Source organism: Haliotis asinina, chromosome 11 (genome assembly GCF_037392515.1).
Source record: "Haliotis asinina isolate JCU_RB_2024 chromosome 11, JCU_Hal_asi_v2, whole genome shotgun sequence".
NCBI classification, from domain to species: Eukaryota; Metazoa; Mollusca; class Gastropoda; order Lepetellida; family Haliotidae; genus Haliotis; species Haliotis asinina.
In genome coordinates this window covers 57,821,259-57,841,351 of record NC_090290.1, presented here as the reverse complement: position 1 = coordinate 57,841,351, position 20,093 = coordinate 57,821,259, and the positions used below count along the sequence as shown (strand labels likewise).

The following is a 20,093-nucleotide window of genomic DNA, read 5'->3' as shown; positions in this document are numbered from 1 at the left end:
AAACAAATAGAAAATATTGTTATCCATACAGAAAAAACACTTTGACTAGCGTTCACCACATCTAAATGCCTTTCTAAGAACTCGAGTCTAAATGGTTAAGAATTATACACTCGGAGATTAATATAACATAAAACGGGTTACGAAATGATTGCATGAAAATATCAAACCTATGAATTGGTCTGTTACCCATGGATGTGTGGTAGGTGGTGGCAGTCAAGTCGCCCAGCTACAAAATGTTCAGCAAATTTGGTCAAAATGGCCAGAGTATTGGTCAAATTGCTCGTTGGGCACTTTTTGACAAAAAAAAGTGGCAAAAGCTCTAGATTGTTTTGATAAGTATTATATCATACCTGTTGACAAAAACTGTGAATTTAAACATGCTAAACAAACATCTCATTTTATTCTTGTTATTCTTTACAGAAGCATTAATAAGATGCATATTTTCTATACATGATTATTACTTTTGCTCTTATCATTACATGAAAAAATATGATATCAAAGTTGACGAAATATTCTGCATGTATGGCATATATCTAATCTGTGTAAGCATTCTAAATAAATTTGGGACATTTTGACTACCCCTTGGGGCACCCTGACGCACCAAATTTGCCGTGGCATTTTGTAATTGATTTGATTGGCACCCTTGGTAAGTTGAAGTTTGATTCCTGCTTATGGTCATCCTCCGTGTCATACCACTGGAAATATATAAAAGCCTCACTCCCAGAGAACGCTCTGGTTTTCAAGCATTAAACATACTATTCGCCAGTGTGTAAACATGAAAATATGAGAAAGATATGTGTCATTTTTACCATTTTTCCTGTGTGATAATCCTTATAGCTAAGTTTTCTTTTGAACCATATCCAGAACAGCAAGTGGTATTCACGTATTCGATTTCGGACACCATGTCAAATTGCCAGTTGAACTAGGCAAACGAAAAAAAGGGCACTTAATGAAAAGATAGATGTGACCTATGGCAGAACAATTGCGTTGATGATGAATTCAGTGCAATTTCGACTCGTGATTAATTTAAATATAATACGATGACAATGTTGCGACCAATTGTTTTAATCGGCGTCATGGAAGTTGATGAAAAATGAAAAATAGAATTTTGTGGATAACAAATTTTGTACACCAAAGTCGGCACACATACTGCTTAGCTAGGTTTCATCAAGCGACTGGGAGAGTGTCTGACAGACTGGTTTTACAACACAGTCATTCAACAATGACAGGGTGATAGCGTTACAGCATAACGATTGTGTCAACAAATAAACCGGTTCCATGGGAAGTAACCCATCAATGTCTGTTCGAGACTGGCAATGAGGTATGATGTGCTGACACTTTATCTCTCTTAGATATTCGTGCAAGATAAAGTTTGCAGAATTTGTTGTTGATACTGAGAAAAATCGTAGATTTTCAGTGCACTGGTATTGCATCCGTGAAGTCTGGTTGTAGTTTTCTTTTTCCTTGGACAAGATACTAAAATATCGCTCAAGGAAAACAGTATTTACATTATTTGACGTTTCAAGATGGCGGGGAATCGACGGCAAGGATCTACCGGCGATCATCGTAGTTCGTTTAAGCATGGTAAAAGCAAGTACAGCAGGTCTTCTGAGTCAAGAGAGAGAGAAAAGGAAAATGGAAACTCATGGGGCATTGCCTACAAACTCTTCCTCGTGGCTGTCGGTAAGTGCTCTGCTTTTCTTGGACAGGGACACCACCAATTGAGATGAATCCTGTTGCATGATGAAGATACAGGCATATCGTCTGCTAGCTGTCCATGCCGGTATCTGCTGTGCGAAATGGAGAAACTTATTAGCAACTGATGCTCTCAGTTTATGAAATCATTTCAGTGCGTGGCTTGGAAAAGGAGCATGAATAAATGTCCTATTATGATGAATGTAAACTGAACTTCATATTGTAAAGAAGCGAAATCCATGTTGACTTGTATTGTTAGGTGTTATCGTGATTAGAATCGCCACGGTACTGCTTAATTATTGAAACCAGTACACAGGCTTCACTTTGGTACATGGCTGTTGAGTCTTTGCCCCGGAATTTATATTGATTTGCTATCAACATTAGGGATTCATCTGTGATTCCCAAATGTGCACATGACGCTCATTTTGTAACTTAAGGGTATGGGGGTTGCTAAGTTATTTCCTCTTGAAAATAAGGATTTAGTGTAGGCTTTTAATGTCATAAATTAGATGACTTTTACAGAATACAATATTGTTAGGGTCAACATTAAGGCATCTTTATTTGTGCTGTTGAAAATATATTGCAAATGATACCATGATAATTGTTTTACTAATTTAGAGTGTTATTTTGCATTTATTTCCATGAATTGAAAAATCAGTTTTCCCATACTAAGACAAAATGAGAATGAGTTGAAGGCTGCTTTATTGCTGTGAACCACTCCATCAAGTTCATTGCAGTGCCTAATGTTTTGTTTGTTTTAGTTATTTAGTATGGAGTTGATGAAATTAATCACGTTAAGTTTTCTGATGGGTCTGTGGCTACTCTACTGCAGTCAGTCAGTCAGTCAGTCAGTCAGTCAGTCAGTCAGTCAGTCAGTCAGTCAGTCAGTCAGTCAGTCAGTCAGTCAGTCAGTCCCACCAATGTGTCTTTTTATAGTGTAATGAATTTGAAAACCAGTGTAAATTAGCTTAGCAGATTTATGCAAAGTGTGCCCATGTTTATATAACCTGAAATGTGAAAAAGTCAGTTCTTTTATATATCAGTGAAACAGCCATTATTATATGAAACAGTCCTTTTTCCAAATTGGGAATTCGTATTGACAAATGCTGTAGATTTAGAGATGAATATTGGCCTCTTCGATAGCTATTATCTATTACTCAGGAGATCTGTACACAAAAGCATAAAAGATAAGAACTTCCCTGTTTGCCTTCAGTTTATGTCAAATGGTTCCCAGTCTTCCAGTTTTACATTAACTAAATGTATTTTCAGCATAACAAAGAAAGCACTGTCATCTCTGCTATATGTATGCATTATAGTGTTATACTTGTTATATCACATTGTGATTACAATTAACAGCAATTGGCAAATAGGCAATTAGGCAGTCACACGCCTATTGATTTTTCTGCTCTGGACATAAAATGGAAAAGTGTAATAAGTGTTTTATTTAGGACTAGACTTTTTCAGTAAGATATTAATTATAATGCTTCATGTTGTTGTCTTGTAGAGATTCAAAACTGCTTTGAGTGAGGCATCTAATTTCCAAATGAGCAATCTCACTCATGCAGACTCCAAGGCTTCCAATTAGTAATTTAATGAGAACGCGTAATCTTGAAATAACATGTATTACATCACCAAAGCTAGGTATCAGTAACAGAAAGATCTGCACATAAAGATTGTATATCACACACAATGAATTTAGATAAAACGTTATGTGTATGTTTTCAGGTGTAAGTGACATTCATTCAGAAGCACAACTGTATTTTGATTTCTCTGTAGTTTCAATCTTTATAACCATCTTCATAGATTCAGCTCGACATTAGCCAATAATAGCCTGCTAACCTGAAAGAGAGAGTCTATCTTAAAGGTATACAGGTGGCTAAAGTAACTTCAGGTTGCAATTTTGGGTATACCTTTTGCTTTTCAAACAATGCATACTACATGTGTTTTCCAAATTGCAATACTGCTTGACATAGCCTAAATAAGTGGAATAATTTTGTTCTCATGATATCTTTTGTATTCATATTTACAGTAGGTGGTGATAGACCAGGCAGAGTAATATTTACTACATGTATGGAAAATTTGATCAAGGTGTTAATCACTGTCAAACACCCCTAATGTATTGCAGTGCATATCACTATATAAATGTCTAGTATACAACCTATATTATATTGCAGTGCAGTTTCAGGGGATTCTGATTAAATGCTACATTTAGGCTCATTATATTAAATTCACTATACATTAGTACTGCTGACTCAAACATAACAAGCCCCTCTTGAAAGTTGTTCCCTATAAATCCATGCCAGCATGCAGTGTGCCAGGATCTCTAAATGATAAGCTTGCAGTGGTCCCAATGACTATTGAAGTACAGACAGGACCACTATTGTCCACTCACTGGTCTGGTGGTCAAGTGGAAAATTTTGAAAGTTCTCTTTTCCTGCATCCCTGCATGTTGGAATAGTCTCACAAACATACAAACTGATTATAACTTCAGTATTGCCATTTTGATATAGGAAATTCATCAGTTAGCATGGTTAGTGAGTTTTGTTCTGTGTCACTTTTAGCAATATTCCAGCAATATCATGGAGGGGACACCAGAAACAGGCATAATTGTACTTGAACTGCAATCACAAGTACATCTCAAATGACATTTAATAGTGAAATGCTTAAGGGAGAGAAAATAATAAATGTCAACTTCTGTGCCTATGTTTGATCACAGGCAAACTGTAGAGCAAATGTGGTTGCGCAGCGTAGAGAAAATGACCAGTCTTCATATATGCAAGCAAAGCGAGCAAAGGTTGGCAACGCACTTCCCTCGCTTCAGTTCATAAAGTATTTTTCGTGTCAAAATAAAATATCACCACCATCAAAGGTACACTCCCATTTCCTCACTAGGTTGTGCTCTCTGATTTCCAACCCCATATTTAATAATTACTCCCGTGAAATATGTTTTATTCAACATTTTAAGCACGACTCGTGGTATTCAGATTGTTATTCGCCTCCATTACCCCTCCCAGACAGGTTAGTGTGCATCCTTGATCTGTAACTATTAAGAAGTCACATCACTGACAACAAGGTGACTAAGACTAACAGCTAGTCTCTGAAATGAACATATTTTACACATATTAAATCCAGATTACAAATGCAATGAAAAGGAGCTCAGAGAATGTCTTCATTTTCACAAACTGCGGTAATGTAGACTTGCATGGGTTGCATTGGGTATATTTGTTTCAGGACTGTATAGCCTACTTCGGGCTGACTCGAAGGTTTTATTAGCCTATGATAAGAACACTATTAAAGAACAGTCTGAATACCCTGTTATTATGTATTTCATGTATAGATTAATGATGGTTGACTTTGCTTCATAAAGCCACTATACTTGTGTCTGAAACAAAAAAACCCAACAATTTAGTGATAATGTTTGTGCTGATAAGAAAACAGTATTGATTCATATCTGACATATGTTCTTTATTGTTGGGAAGAATATAAACTTAATACAGACAGAAAAATATAGAGCATATATTTCAATTCAGTAATGAATGAAAGTCCTGTTCCATCTGGATGCACACCATCACTTCCACACAGATGTACCTGGTGCAGAAAAACATATATATATAGTACAATCAACTTTCTAATGATTAGTTAGTAATTCAATAGATAATACTGATCCACAAGTTGTGTGAGCATAAATGTTTTTAAAGTGTATTTAGAATAACAAATGAACTGTTTCTGAAAACGAAAAGTCATGTCCTCATGAATAAGTTTGAAACAAAATATTGATCTTATTGATAGTTTTGAAAAGTACCTAGATTTGATGACTGAAGTTTTGCTTGGACTTACTGCTTGACACATATTAGATGAGCCTGTGCAGTAAACGCGTTTGTGAAAAGTAAGTGGGGCAGGGAATGTAGACGAATACACTTGGTTGCTACAAGTACATGAGGTAGATCTGGGATTAATCCGTGCAATACAGGCTGACTGTGGCATGAACTCAGTGCTGCTTCTGTTTAACATGTGTCCTGCAGACATGATTTGCACGAGGAAATTGAATTTGTCAAGTTGTAGGCAACAAGGTGTTTCACTTAATTTTTCAAAAGGAATGTTTTGGAGGGCCTTCCATATATGCAAACTGGGGTCGTTTGTCAGTTCGTGGCTCATCTAATACTGGTTTATCAGTATTACCTTTATCATTATGTTCGCAAAACTCTGTATGCAATACAGTACTTTAATTAATCGGATCATTTTACATTAAAGCTATGTATCATTTTATTTTTCTGTAAGCCATTAGCGCTACGATGATGGTAACTCCAATACTGTAACATAGACTTACGACAGTCATAGCGCTACAATGATCGTAACTCCGATTCTGGAACAAAGACTTACGACAGTTGTAGCGCTACGATGATCGTAACTCCGATTCTGCAACATAGACTTACGACAGTCGTAGCGCTACGATGATCGTAACTCCAATTCTGCAACATAGACTTACGACAGTCGTAGCGCTACGATGATCGTAACTCCGATACTGTACGACAGTCGTAGCACTACGATGATCGTAACTCCGATACTGTAACATAGACTTACGACAGTCGTAGCGCTACGATGATCGTAACTCCGATACTGTAACATAGACTTACGACAGTTGTAGTGCTACAATCGCTTTGAGGGACGGGGCCCAGTTTACTTGGCAAGCCTGCTTGTCACAAACATGTTCTAATACTTGTCAAGCAGTAGCAGTCTAAACATGATTCGCATGAGGAAACTGAACTTTTCAATATTTAGACGACAACCTGTTTCCCTCTTGTTTGAAATGGAATGTTCTGGAGGGCATTCCCGTATATGGAAATGGGGTCAGGTCATGGCTCATCTAATACTTGTCAAGCAGTATGGATATGCTAACTGTATTCATTATGTATACTTGGACTTGATTATTTGGAGATTACAGTCAGACTGCTGGAATATTGCCGATTTCATCATTATACACCAAACAAAAAATATTTTTATATGTTTTCTAATTTCTTCTAACTTTGTCATGGTGTCTTTTCATGCAGTCTTTTCAAAAGTGAAGTTTCCTGGCATTGAATGAAGATTCATTACAGTTACAAATGATGCGTTATTAACATTTTGACGTTGACATTTCCTCGAGGGCCACTACTTTCCATCCCAGGTGATGGCATCTTCTCAAGCGGATAAATTATGCAGAAAAGACACATCCCTATCCCATTTATTTTTTATGTTAATGTTCTGTAGGAAATACTTTCTTGTTTTGTTTTTCAGCACTGGTAGTAAAGTTATGAACTGATTGTATTTAAGTTTAAATGCAGAAAATAAATATTTGAAAGGAAGTAGAAAGTTGTGTCATCTTGTTTCTGTAAGGCAAAGGCTTATATTAGAAGTTGTTCAATGAAGTAAAATGAACTAGCTGTGAACACAGTACCATTTACAAAATAAATCTATATGCCATTTTATTCTGTTTAATTCCCGACTACTAACTAGTATTATTCACACATAAGAGGTGGTTGTATAGCCTAGGGACTAAAGCGTTTGCTCACCACACTGAAGACCTTGGTTTGATTCCTCACAAGGGGACAATGTGTCAAGCTCATTTCTGGTGTCCCCAACCGTGATATTGTTGGAATATTGCTATAAGCAGCGTAAAACTGAACTCATTCATTCATACATAAAATCTTACACACTTGAAATAAACAAATCTATAGTTTGTTCATGCCAAACACTCCTTCCCTTGTACTTATACTGCTATGGTATTACGAGTGTCATTCAGACTAGTATTAGCCTACCCTCTCCACTGTAAGGCCTAAACACTCTGTCAGTTATAGTCTGTCTCACAGTCCCTGAAGGAAAGTATTTTCCAAACTGCCTAGCCCTCCCTGAAGTGTCTCTCTCTCTCTCTCTATGTATATATATCAGTCAGAACCTGAAGTGGTGCCTTTTGCTATGTACAGGATATTGTGATGTATTATTTTCTCGGTTTCCATGGAAACGTTTCATACTTAGTCTCAAAAGTGAGAGATGTGGTTTCGTTTCTGGAGCAGAGCTCAAAAACTTCTTAATATCTGTTAGTGTTACTTGGTAGATATATGTGGCAGACCCCAAAGTGGAGCCTTTTGCTATTTACAGGTTTTTATGATGTGTTATTTTCTCTTTTCCATGAACATGTTGTTGACTTCGTTTCTGGAGCATAACTCGAAAACTGTTCAATATTTTACAGCAAAACTTGGCAGATATTTGAAGCAGAGCACAAAGTGGTGCCTTTTGCTACTTAAAATGTTTTCGCATTTTTAATTTTCCTGGTTTCCATGGAAACAATTCTGACTCTGTCTCAAAATGGAGAGATGGTCTTCGTTTCCAGAGCACAACTTATAAACCATTTCATATCTTTCAAAAGATCTTGGCAGATATGCGAGACAGATCTTGAAATGGTGACTTTTTCTGATTACAGATATATGGCATATATGTTTTTCATGAATTCCATGGAAACAATTCAGACTTGTTCTAAAAACACAATAAGTAACTGTCAGATATTGCCATTTCAAATATGTGGGGGCCGGGGGTATATGTCATCTTCTGATGACTCTTGTTTGTAAAGACATTGTAATAGTGCAGTATATGAAGCTTTGATCAGTGATTTATCTAGACCTAGTCCAAGACGATTTTCAGGCCAAGCAGTTACAATCATAAATTTTCGAAATGGAATTTAAAATTTCTGAATTTCTTCAGATATATAAGAAGGAACTACATTAGAAATAGTCTGTATCTCACTGATAACAGAACAAAATGAAAAGTCAGTAATGTCTTAGATCTTCCATTTATTGCAATGTGAAGGTCAGAATCCCAGGCAAACATGTGTCTGCAAGTACAAGCAGTGCCTTGGTAATGTTACATTTAACATAAGCAACCATAAATGCTCTACAGTGCACTCTGTCTAATTCATGGATTCATTTTTCAGTATCATGTGCAAAGCCTGTTTCTACACTCACTCACTCATCTACTTCAATGTATTACCTACATATATATTTTGTCCTGTTTCAGCCATTGGAATTGCTGTTTCCCACAGGTAAGTAAAGTCTTCCTTCTTGCTCGATGTATACTGTGGTGAGTTATTGTTTTTGCTAAATCTCGTTGACAGGTTTTACAATATACATATAGAACATTTCATTGTTAAATGCTGTCGTCACGATATGGCTGAAATATTGCAGATGTGACGTTAAATCTTAACTCACTCACTCACTTTTGCTAAATCACTGATTTAATTTAATATTTTTAAGCCTGTTGGTCAGTAGTAGAAACAAAATTGAATATTTAGTGGGACAAATAGTTTTATGTGTATTTTGAACATTGATGAAGGAAATATTAAAGAATATCTTATCTCACTCATAACTGTCATTCTGATTGGCTGAGCGCTCTTTTGTTATCTTTTATGCACCCCGCTTACAAGCATAGTGCATTTCAGTATGCCCCGCTGCCAATAGCAAAAACTCATTCCATGCTTTATGGTAGTTACTTTTTTATCTCGAAGAACATTAAACGATGCTTGATGCATGGAAATTACTGATGTTTTGTGAATGGAAATCAATGGCACGGAAATAACTCTGAATCTGTTCTTCTTGTGCTTTCTGCAAAATCTAGTGATGTCTATGAAAACATTTGACTCTCTTTCCAATAAATTCACTTTGACAAAATGTTCAAATTTAGTCCTTGTGAATATTAAGAAGGGGAATTACATCATGGCAACTTTGTTCAAACAATAACCACAGGAAAAAACAGCAAGATGCACAATTCAAATAGTTTGATTTACACAGGTTGGCTGAAGTGTACGATCTGATACCCATGCTTCAAACAGTTCAAAATTAACACTGAGGTGTTCAGAAAGATAAATACGTAGTTCACTGGTCCCCCGGGGACCATGAGTTGAGGTACCCTCGATGTTTGGTCTTGTTCTGCTCACCCTTCGGGCTCAGAGAACATAAACAAACATCGAGGGTACCTCAACCCATGGTCCCTTTGTGATTAGTGAACAACTTATAATGTTGAGGTAGCTGTCATTTCCTATCTGTCCTAGTACACTCTTAGTTAGTTTTAGTGAGCTGTTTTTTTCGTTTCTGTTTTTTATCCCCTCGGCATGTAATCTGTCCGTGTGTAATCATTTTGTTTCTGGAGCATAACTCAGACACCATTCAATATCTTTAGATCAAACTTGATAGATATAATTATCTCAACCTATTGTTGTGCCTTTTGCTATTAACAGAGTTTTGGCATTTTTATTTTTTTGTTTTTCCATGGAACATTTTGGTGTTAGTCTATTGATGGGGTGGGCTTTGTTTCCGGAGCAGAAGTAAAAACCCGTTCAATATTTTTCTGCCAAACTTGGTAGATATATCAATCAGACCTAAAGTGGTGCCTATTGCTACGTACAGGTTTTTGTGATTTCTGATTTCCTTGGTTTCCATGGAAACGTTTCGGACATAGTCTCAGATGTGAGAGGTGTGTTTCGTTTCCGAATCAGAACTCAAAAACTTTGCATTATCTGTCAGCAAAATTGGGTAGATATGTGTGGTAGATCCCAAAGTGGTGCCTTTTGCTCTTTTCAGGTTTTTGTGATACATTATATTCTTGGTTTCCATGGAAACTTTTTCGGACTTAGGACTTCAGTCTCAAAATGGAGGGATGGGCTTTGTTTCAGCAGCAGAACTCAAAAAACGTTCAATATTTTTCTGCAAAACTTGTCACATACATCAGTCAGAACCTAAAGTGGTGTATTCTGGTACTCACAGGTATTTGTGATGTATTATTTTCTTGGTTTCAATGAAATCGGTTTGGACTCAAAATGGAGGGATGGGCTTCGTTTCTGGATCAGAACTCAAAATCCGTCCTCTATGTTTCTGCAAAATTTGGTAGATATACAAATCAGAAGCTAAAATGGTGCCTTTTGCTATTTACAGGTTTTTGTGATTTCTTACTTTCTCGGTTTCCATGGAAACGATTCTGACTTAGTCTCAAAAGTGAGGGATGTGTTTCGTTTCTGGAGCACATCTCAAAAAGTTCCTAATATCTGTCAGCAAAACTTGGTAGATATATGAGGCAGACCCCAATGTGGTGCCACTTGCTATTTACAGGTTTTTGTGATTTATCATTTTACCAGTTTCCATGGAAACGATTTTGACTTAATCTCAAAATGGAGGGATGGGCTTCGTTTCCGGAGCACAACTCGAAAACTACTCAATATTTTGCAGCAAAACTTGGCAGATATTTGAAGCAGAGCACAAAGTGGTGCCTTTTGCTACTTAAAATGTTTTCGCATTTTTAATTTTCCTGGTTTCCATGGAAACAATTCTGACTCAGTCTCAAAATGGAGAGATGGTCTTCGTTTCCAGAGCACAACTTATAAACCATTTCATATCTTTCAAAAGATCTTGGCAGATATGCGAGACAGATCTTGAAATGGTGACTTTTTCTGATTACAGATATATGGCATATATGTTTTTCATGAATTCCATGGAAACAATTCAGACTTGTTCTAAAAACACAATAAGTAACTGTCAGATATTGCCATTTCAAATATGTGGGGGCCGGGGGGATATGTCATCTTCTGATGACTCTTGTTTGTAAAGACATTGTAATAGTGCAGTATATGAAGCTTTGATCAGTGATTTATCTAGACCTAGTCCAAGACGATTTTCAGGCCAAGCAGTTACAGTCATAAATTTACGAAATGGAATTTTTGTTTTCTATTTTTGTTTCTTGTTTCATTGCTGAAGTTGGTTTGCATGGAAGCGTGTACGCCATGTTATGGTTATTTTGACCGGTGGCTTCAAATATTCATCTAAGTAATGAAGATCAAACAGACTGGAGTTTTATTTTAATTTATTTGTACACAATATTCTTAGCTGAATATTGATTTGAATTCTGTAGGGGTCAACAATCTGGTACTGGTTGACATTGTCGTTGTGAAATCCATTATTCTGCCAGATGTTGCTGTCATGGAAATACCTCTGGGAAGGTGCAGTTAACAATTGGTTGTCAGAAGCCGTGCACCAGTTGTTGAATAGGCTCTGGTAGTCAGACTTGCTGACGTGGAGTCTGACCTGGTCACAAGATAGATGCTTATGATGTCAGTCACTGAATTGTTTGGTCCAGACTCTCCTGACATCTTGTAGCTTGACCACAGCTTAATGTTTTTCGTAAGTGTCTAATTATCTTGTTACTTACATTCTGCAAAATATCATGCAGGAAAGAAATGATGCCAATATTTTATCACTATGAAATCATACCTATGTTCAGGTATTTCACTTGACAACACTCTGACCCCAGGAAAGCAAATATTCATGTTTTTGGCTAAAGAATGTATTACTAGAGTATTAGATAACCAGACAAGAAATGAATATGTTAAGAGGCAAACGTGCTAAGCCGTCAATGAGAGCATCTACCTATGTGAACACTGCCATCATGACAGTGCAGTGATAGCTTCAACTTGTCAGACAGGATACTTGACACGGGAGACTGACAAGCCTCAAGCTGTGTACTACAGGAAAACAGTGACAACAATGATTAAGCAGAAACTTTGTGCTATGTGCTTGGCTGTGTGTCATTAAGAGAGCAGTATGATATGTGACAAGATTGACTACTATAGTGGCAGTTGACAAGTTTAGTGACAGTTCACATATATGACTTTTCCTTTCAATAACTTTTGTCATCATTTGAATGAGAAAAAAGTATAATTAAAAGATAATCTGAAATTAATGTGTTGCTGATTTCACCCTGGTGTATGAATCTGCAGATGAATGATGTTTTTAAATGTGAAACTTTTGTTTCTACTGAGTGACATTCCATGTTATCAAGGTTTACTGTTTTATGTTGTATACTAGAGAAATTTAAGGATGCCAACATTATTTTGCTTTTTTGAATTTCTTTTGACTAGAATGTGATGCCTGAATATTAAATATACGAAGGTTGTACTGGAGGCATGTAACTGTCAGCCTTGACATGAATTATGAATGCCATCACCAAGTGTGGTTTGCAGATTTTTATCCCCCTGGCATGTACTGCAAACAGATACACTTGAAGATTTGATGAAAATCAAACTTGCAGACCCACAGAAGTTTAGAGAATTTGATCCAGTAGACCACTGGTGAACAGGTGGTGGGGGAGTGGATAGACAGTCATTAGACTTCCACAGTTCCATGTGGCCAAAGGCAGTAATGGGACTGGGAGGGAAGAACAGCAATATGAAAGAATGCTGCTACCAGATAAGGGATTTTGCAACCTATTTTTGAAGCAGGTACCAAGTACTGGCTACAAGCTAAAAAGTTAATTTCTAACACTGTATGAAATTTTCTAGCTAAATCAATAGTATTCAAGTGCCTCAATGAAATTGCCACTTGCAAAGTTAAATTTAATTCTTGTAAAGTTAATTTACACTGGATCACAACAAAAAGTCCTCTTTGAGCACATAGTGATAAGGAATGGAGCTGTTCGTCTAGTATTAGTCCAGCTCTTGTAAATGTCTGTCTGCTCAGGTGACTCAGATTCGGAGGTGTTCTGCACCTATAGAAAGAATCACAGGCCTTAGATTCTAGAAAGTCAAAAACAATGTATTTCAACAGCTGGCATTTCATCAGCCATTTAATCTTTGACATCGCCATATGGTGAGATGGATTTGATATATACCTTTCAGTTTGTCAGTATCAAACATGTATAATTTTTATGTAAAATAGCATGTTGTATACTGGAAACAAAGGCAAACAGAAAAATTGATGCACAGTTGTTTTGAAGTAAAGAAGTAAATGTCCATTGAAGAGAACAAAACAATAGTTTTTTGTCAGGACAGCTCCATAAAATACACAAAATTGCTTACCTACAAATGTTCATGACAAATTTCAAAGCTGCAAAGGTATTACAACACTGTGTTTACTCAAATACCTTTTCAGTTTGTCCTCTCATGTTTCTTTGCAAATAGTTATTTGCCGACCAAACACATGCAGACATTAACTGATAAGAAATTTGCTGCAGATAGTAACTGGTAACAAACTTATTTCATGACTGGTAATTATTGGCTTGTTTATATTCAATAGATACAACCCAGTGCATTAACAATATGTTGAATACCTGACAGAAATGTATGGCATAGTGTGAGTAGTGAGTTAAGATAGTGGGGCAGAAGATTAGCCTTAAAGAAATAGGTGTGGTTAATTAATATCGAGCGATTAAACTTTGCTAAAAAGTTTCTCATGAAAGAAACCACAGAAAGATTACGTAACTCTGTCGCCAGATCACTGCAGCAACCAGGAAGTGATATAATGTGTAGAAGCATTATCAGTTAGTTGGATATAAAGTGTGTAACAAACTCATCCATTTGTTGATTTCTCAACATAAACAAAGACATGCTGAATCTTCGTGTTGTCGTTAATTGCTCCCAGGGGTTGGGTGATGGTGTCACCATGCATAGTGAGTGTTGTGGAAGCCTCAAGTATATAATAAATATGGCTCGACCCCTATTTCGCTTCCCAGATACAAAATGCTATTAAGTTTGTTTTCTTTGAGTTAAAAGTCAAAACTACTTACTAGTCATAGAAAATGATTGATGAGCAGAAGGATTCTGCATGACACAACTTGTAAGATAACGATTTCTTCTGCAGAAGCAAGGTTGTGATCAAAGTGACAATAATATTGTAATTGGTATTATATTAGCACCCACCTCACTTCCAAGAGTGAAATTGTTATGTTATATAAGCTATCTCTGGAAAAATCCTACTGTCCATCTATCAAACACATATTTAGCTACCAGTTGAAAGTAGTTTTGATCTTGTAACTCTGTGAAAACCTACGTATGTAGCATTTATTCTCACATAGAAGGATGTTACATGACAGGGTGTGGAATGAATTTAGATTATGGTTTGTTTTCATCAAGTTAGAAAATCAACACTACCTGCTGCTCATAGGTAGATATGTATTTGCATCATGACCAGGATTTTGCATGACACAGCTTGTAACATATGGATTTATAACAACATGCGATTTTGACAGAATCGTCTATGAACAAGTTGTAATTCAGAAGCTAGGCAAAGCAGGTGACAAGAATTAATTACAGTAGATTGTGTTTTTCACAAACAGTTGTCATGTTTTCAGGTTTAGACAAGCCTGTAAACCAGATAATTTAGCCCCTGAAATGTAGAAGAATACTACAGAGCCTCCACACAGGTATAAGTGACATTACGTCATGCACCCCTCAGATAGGTTGAAATTTCAGGAGAGAATTGTGCAGTGTTATCAAAAAGGTTGATTTAAGGTATCAATGTCAAAGTGAGTAGTTTTAATGACAGGGTTTAATTTATAGTGATGTCAAAAACTGATTTATGTATTTGTACCCCCTTCGAGTATGTGTGATCTTTAACAGATAAATGCTTCTTCTACTTTTCACTTTGATTATCGAAAAACAGCTTTGAAAAAACTGAGCTGTTGTGTACTTAGGAAAGTTTTCAGAAGTGTTGGAAATGTGACTTAGCTTTATGTTCTCTTCCAATATTTGGACAGTGCTGTGAACAAAGAAACAATAATTGCTTGGCTGTACTTATACCTCCTGTAACTGTATTTCACTTAATCTTTTGCCTGATTGTAGTTTTTGTATTCCTTTGTCTTGACAGTCTCTGCTAAGACTCATTCACAGTGTAATAGTTGATTTTTTTCATAAAAGACAGGTGATTTATTGCTACATTGATTATCTTTGCGAGATGTGGACAAGCTCCCCAGATGTGGCCATGATGAATGTTCAAACTGTCCTGTGTGGTCCAGGTGTGATGAATTCATCTTTACGACTATTGACGTTTCTCACTGCTTGCTGTCATTTCATACTACTCAGTCGTTAAGAGGATATTCTCAATTCTTTTGAAATTTGTGACTCATTAAATGAAGATAATAGCTGAATTGGCTCCAGCAAGTGATGCATCTTATAAGAGGCAACAAACAAGATTGAGTGGTCATGCTTGCTAACTTGGCTGTTATCATGGTATACTGGTCATGTAGATTGCTGCTAATGTCAGTCACTAGACTGTCCAGCCCTCATCTCCATGTTCACAGATCCCCATCTTGTTGCTGGAATATTGCTTGTGGGGGGAAAATGATATTTTGGAATTTAATAAATTTTATTTCTTGCCATAGACATCATGTTTACCCTCTTTTAAATTAACAACAAAAGTAGATATTCTATAGATAATGTAACATAATCATGATTTTGAGTTATTGTGGTATTCTGAGGAGATGTTGAGTAGCATTTTATGGATGCTGCTCCAGGTGTGTAACATGGATATCTTTCATTGTGTTTGTTGTTGAAATCGGAGTGTATTTCAATAGACACAGATATTTACCTAGAATATTAAAACACCAAAACAAAGTACACGTATATAGTCAAGTCTCATTTTCTGACCTCCATTTATCCAACAACCAGCATATCCGCCGCTTTTGTTGGTAACAAATTGAATAAATGTTTTTTAGTCTCATTTATGTAGTCCAACATCCTTGTTAATCTGACAATTTGCTGTGCAACGGAGGATGTCAAATTAACGAGACTTGACGGTATATGGTCTTTGGAAAACAAAACAAAGAAAATTCAGCGCAAGTCCAGCTGATTAGAAGTCCATTTCTGGAATATTGTCATGATGGAGTAAATAGTCAAATCATAAATGACAGGTGGATCTTTTACTGATCCCTTAATGCTACACTTGCACCTCACATGGAACTGTGAACCGAGACCGTATATCTATCAGGTTTAAGCATGTATACAGATGTTAATTTTGTTAAAGATTTGTTTGTGCTAAGACTTCTGTTGATGATGGAACCTGTCTGTTAAGTGTTGATTTCAATTAGTGTCAGTTCACATGTATTCTTGTTTTTCATTATATTACAGGGTCCCATGATACAACTAATAAAAACCCTTAAATTCTACTAAGGCAAGAAGAGTGTAATATTCAAGGACTCACATTTTCTTGCAGACAGACTCTTAAAAACCTGAAATTGTTAAACTCCCAAAGTGATGTAACATATGTTATATTTAGGCTTACACTTTCTCAGTAAAGTACAGATTTTAGTACTTTTATTGAGTTAAGTTGCATACAGGATTTGAACCCACACATTCAAGGCCACCACACAGACACAGTGGCTTCCCACTAATTCTCATGCTTAATCCTGTACACGGGATAGTAACTATGGGATACATTACAAGCATGCATTCTCAGTGGAGCATCGGGACAGGGATTAGTGCTTCTCAAGGAGCCTTCTCTCTCTAACCCCAACCTTTAATTTATTTATGTCTGGGGTTTTTCTCAGCACAAAGGGAAAATACCTTTAAATCTGATGATCGAAATTCAGATTTACGTAAAAATTACTGATATAAAATAATTAATAATGCAAACAAGATGACTTGTTGGCTTTGCTTATCACTCAGCATGGAGCATAAATTGTAAAAACAGACTTGCTTATAACAATATTTTTTATAATTGTGATCTTGCATTGTAGGAATCACATTGCCACAATGTTTGAGAAGGACCGCCACTTCTCCCATCTGTCCACACTGGAGCGGGAACTGGCCTTCAGGACCGAGATGGTAATGATCAAAGACAATTCCTGGTTAACAGAAAAATGTTTAATTTATTTATCAGTGCTGTGGTATATGAAGTTGCCAACGTTTCAGAAAGAATCTTGTTGATGCAGAGTCATCAGTATAGTGTAAAGTGTGGTGTTAAACACATGTTAAACAAGAAACATTATTCCAAGGGAATGAGCCGAGTACACTTTACTCAATTTAATGCATTCGATACTCAAAGTGTTGTAGTTGGAAATATAAATTTCAGTTTTTTATCTGCTTGATATTTTGTGTTTCATCACATGATCATTACCAGTCACCACTCTACATTGACTATGGGGCATAGGGGTAGCCCAGTGGTTAAAGCATTGCTTATCACGTCAAAGACAGAGGTTCGATTGCCCTCATGGGTACAATACATGATGCCCATTTCTGATTCCCCTTCTGTCATATTGCTGGAGTATTGCTGAAAGCAGCATAAACCATACTCACTTACATTTGACTGTAGTCATCATAAATGACCAAAGCATGAAAGATTTCTTTTTATGGTAGCGTGCTGTGTTTGGAAAGCAATCATAACTTAGATACTATTCCTATCCTCTTACCACAGTTGTATGCTTGGCCCTTTTGCCAAATGTGTCTCTTGACTGAAACAGGAAAGTGTACTTGTGTTTCTGTTTTTGTCCCAATGGTTTGTTTTCAGAGTGGTGACTGCATCAAGTCACTATTTTATCCTCTTACCACAGCTTACTTCTATAATATTTTGCCAAATGGAATGCATGACAGAAACAGAAAAGGCTTCTACCATGTTCTAGTGTTCTGCCTGCATAGTTTATGAATGAATGATCTTAGAGCTGCAGTTGTCAACACTTCACCGTCAACTTACAAGGTGTGTAAGATATGACTGTGTTAAATTAAACTGGTTTAAAGTACAGGACTTTGACATGGTATGGTGTTGCTCTTCAGGGTTTATACTACTCATACTTCAAGACGTTGATCCATGCACCAACATTTATGGACGGCCTCAATGAAATCATGTATGACAATGTCACGGAGTATCCCCAGACCATCAACGTCCTCAAAAGATTTAACTTGTACCCAGAGGTAAGTACACAGCTCAGCTTTTGATACAAACCGTGAGAATTCAGATGGGGTCTGGATGAAGTATGTTGTCAGGCCAAAGCACTTTCTTTTCAGAACTGAAAAATGTGCTGTTAAATAGACACATATCCACTGTTTAGTACATTACTATTTTGCACACTATGAGATATCTCTGTATCTGCGTCAAATATGATCACATGATGTTTATCTCCTAATTCACTCACTTATTCCTTCCAAATGAAAACTCCCTCCACTAGTTCTGTGGATTATATTCAACTGTAGAAGGTCTGGAGAGGTGGGCTGACTCACTGGTTGAAGCATTCGCTTATCAGCCTGAAGACAGAGGTTTGATCCTTTACATGTGTAAAGTGTGTGATGCCCAGTGCTCTCTGTCTTGTTGTTGAGTAATGGTGGAACATTGGCACAAAATGCATCAATCTATAATCATTGAATTGAAGGCAGGTAATTCAAGAATTCAACTCTAAATAACTGATGCCAATATCACATGAACTTACTTTGTGTTTCTACAGGTTGTGCTTAGTATCGGCTATCGTATATTTGAAGATGTGAATGCACGTCTTAATCGTCCCACGAAGATGTGTTGGCAGGTGAACCGAGGAGAGGGCAAGACCCCTGTCCAGAGCTGTGAAGGTGAGTCTGTCTAAAACCTGTAGTTTGGCAGATAGGTTTAGTCTAGTGGTTAAAGTGTTTGCTCATCATGCCGAAGATCCAAATTTGATTCTTGACATGGGCACAGATTGTGATGCCCATTTCTAGTGTCACCTGTCGTGATATTGCTGTAACATTGCTAAAACTGGCATGAAAACCTGTGGTATAAAATAGTAGACAAGCAGGTTAGGTTTTCCAGTACTTGCCTGATAACATTAATTCATTACCTGCTGTGAGATAAAAATAATAACCAAGCATTTCTCACCCCTTGAATGAAACCTTCATGATGTCTGCTGGTTGTTTCTGTTTGCTGTGCAACTCGAAATGTCATGAAGTAATAGTTATATAGTTACCAACATGATCAATAGAATGTGATGCATATGATCGCAGACTAAAATCTATTGCCAGGGAGTGACATAACACTTTGTGAATTGATTTCACTTCGTGGGCCAATAAGGACCTTTACCGTACCTTGTCCTTTCTGACAGGATACTGATTTTTGTTCTCACATTGAATGAATGTAGCAATCCAGAGTTCTTAATAAATCAGTTGTCACAATTGTCACATGTTAGATGTTGAGAGAAATATGTAAGTAATCGGTAAACGATGCCATTTAGAAAGTGGTCAAATGCAACATATGTCATATTTGGGATTTCACTTTCTTAGTAAATTATAAATTCTAGTACTTTTTAGGTTGAGTCCCATCCGGGATTCAAACCCGCACTGTCAAATATGGCATATGTTGCATTTGACCAGTTTCTAAATGGCATTGTGTAATCATAGCTTTCGGCCGTGGGAGCCGTGCCAATTTACACTCATCAGAGGGGTACACAAAGTACACTGTCTAGACTACCAGTTCTCCGACTTTCATTTTGTGGAAGTCACAGTGGCTGAGTGGGCTAGGCGGCTGACTTTGTGTGCTGGTGATTAGGTGCCTGACTCTGAGGGTCCATGTTCGAATCCTGGATGGGACTCAACCTGAAAGTACTAGAATTTGTACTTTACTAAGAAAGTGAAATCCCAAATACGACATACGTTG

General features: G+C 36.8%; 1 protein-coding gene across 1 annotated transcript in view; it reads left to right on the top strand.

Moving 5' to 3' along the window:
- The first annotated feature begins 1,517 nt into the window (after positions 1-1,517).
- Positions 1,518-20,093, top strand: part of LOC137255832 (protein C-mannosyl-transferase DPY19L1-like) — a 36,812-nt gene continuing 18,236 nt past the window's right edge. Inside the window, exons 1-5 of the mRNA XM_067793399.1 lie at positions 1,518-1,683; positions 8,743-8,767; positions 17,218-17,305; positions 18,251-18,388; positions 18,916-19,036. Coding sequence (XP_067649500.1) covers positions 1,527-1,683; positions 8,743-8,767; positions 17,218-17,305; positions 18,251-18,388; positions 18,916-19,036 — 529 coding nt within the window. The 5' untranslated portion in view covers positions 1,518-1,526. The remainder of the gene's footprint in view (positions 1,684-8,742; positions 8,768-17,217; positions 17,306-18,250; positions 18,389-18,915; positions 19,037-20,093) is intronic.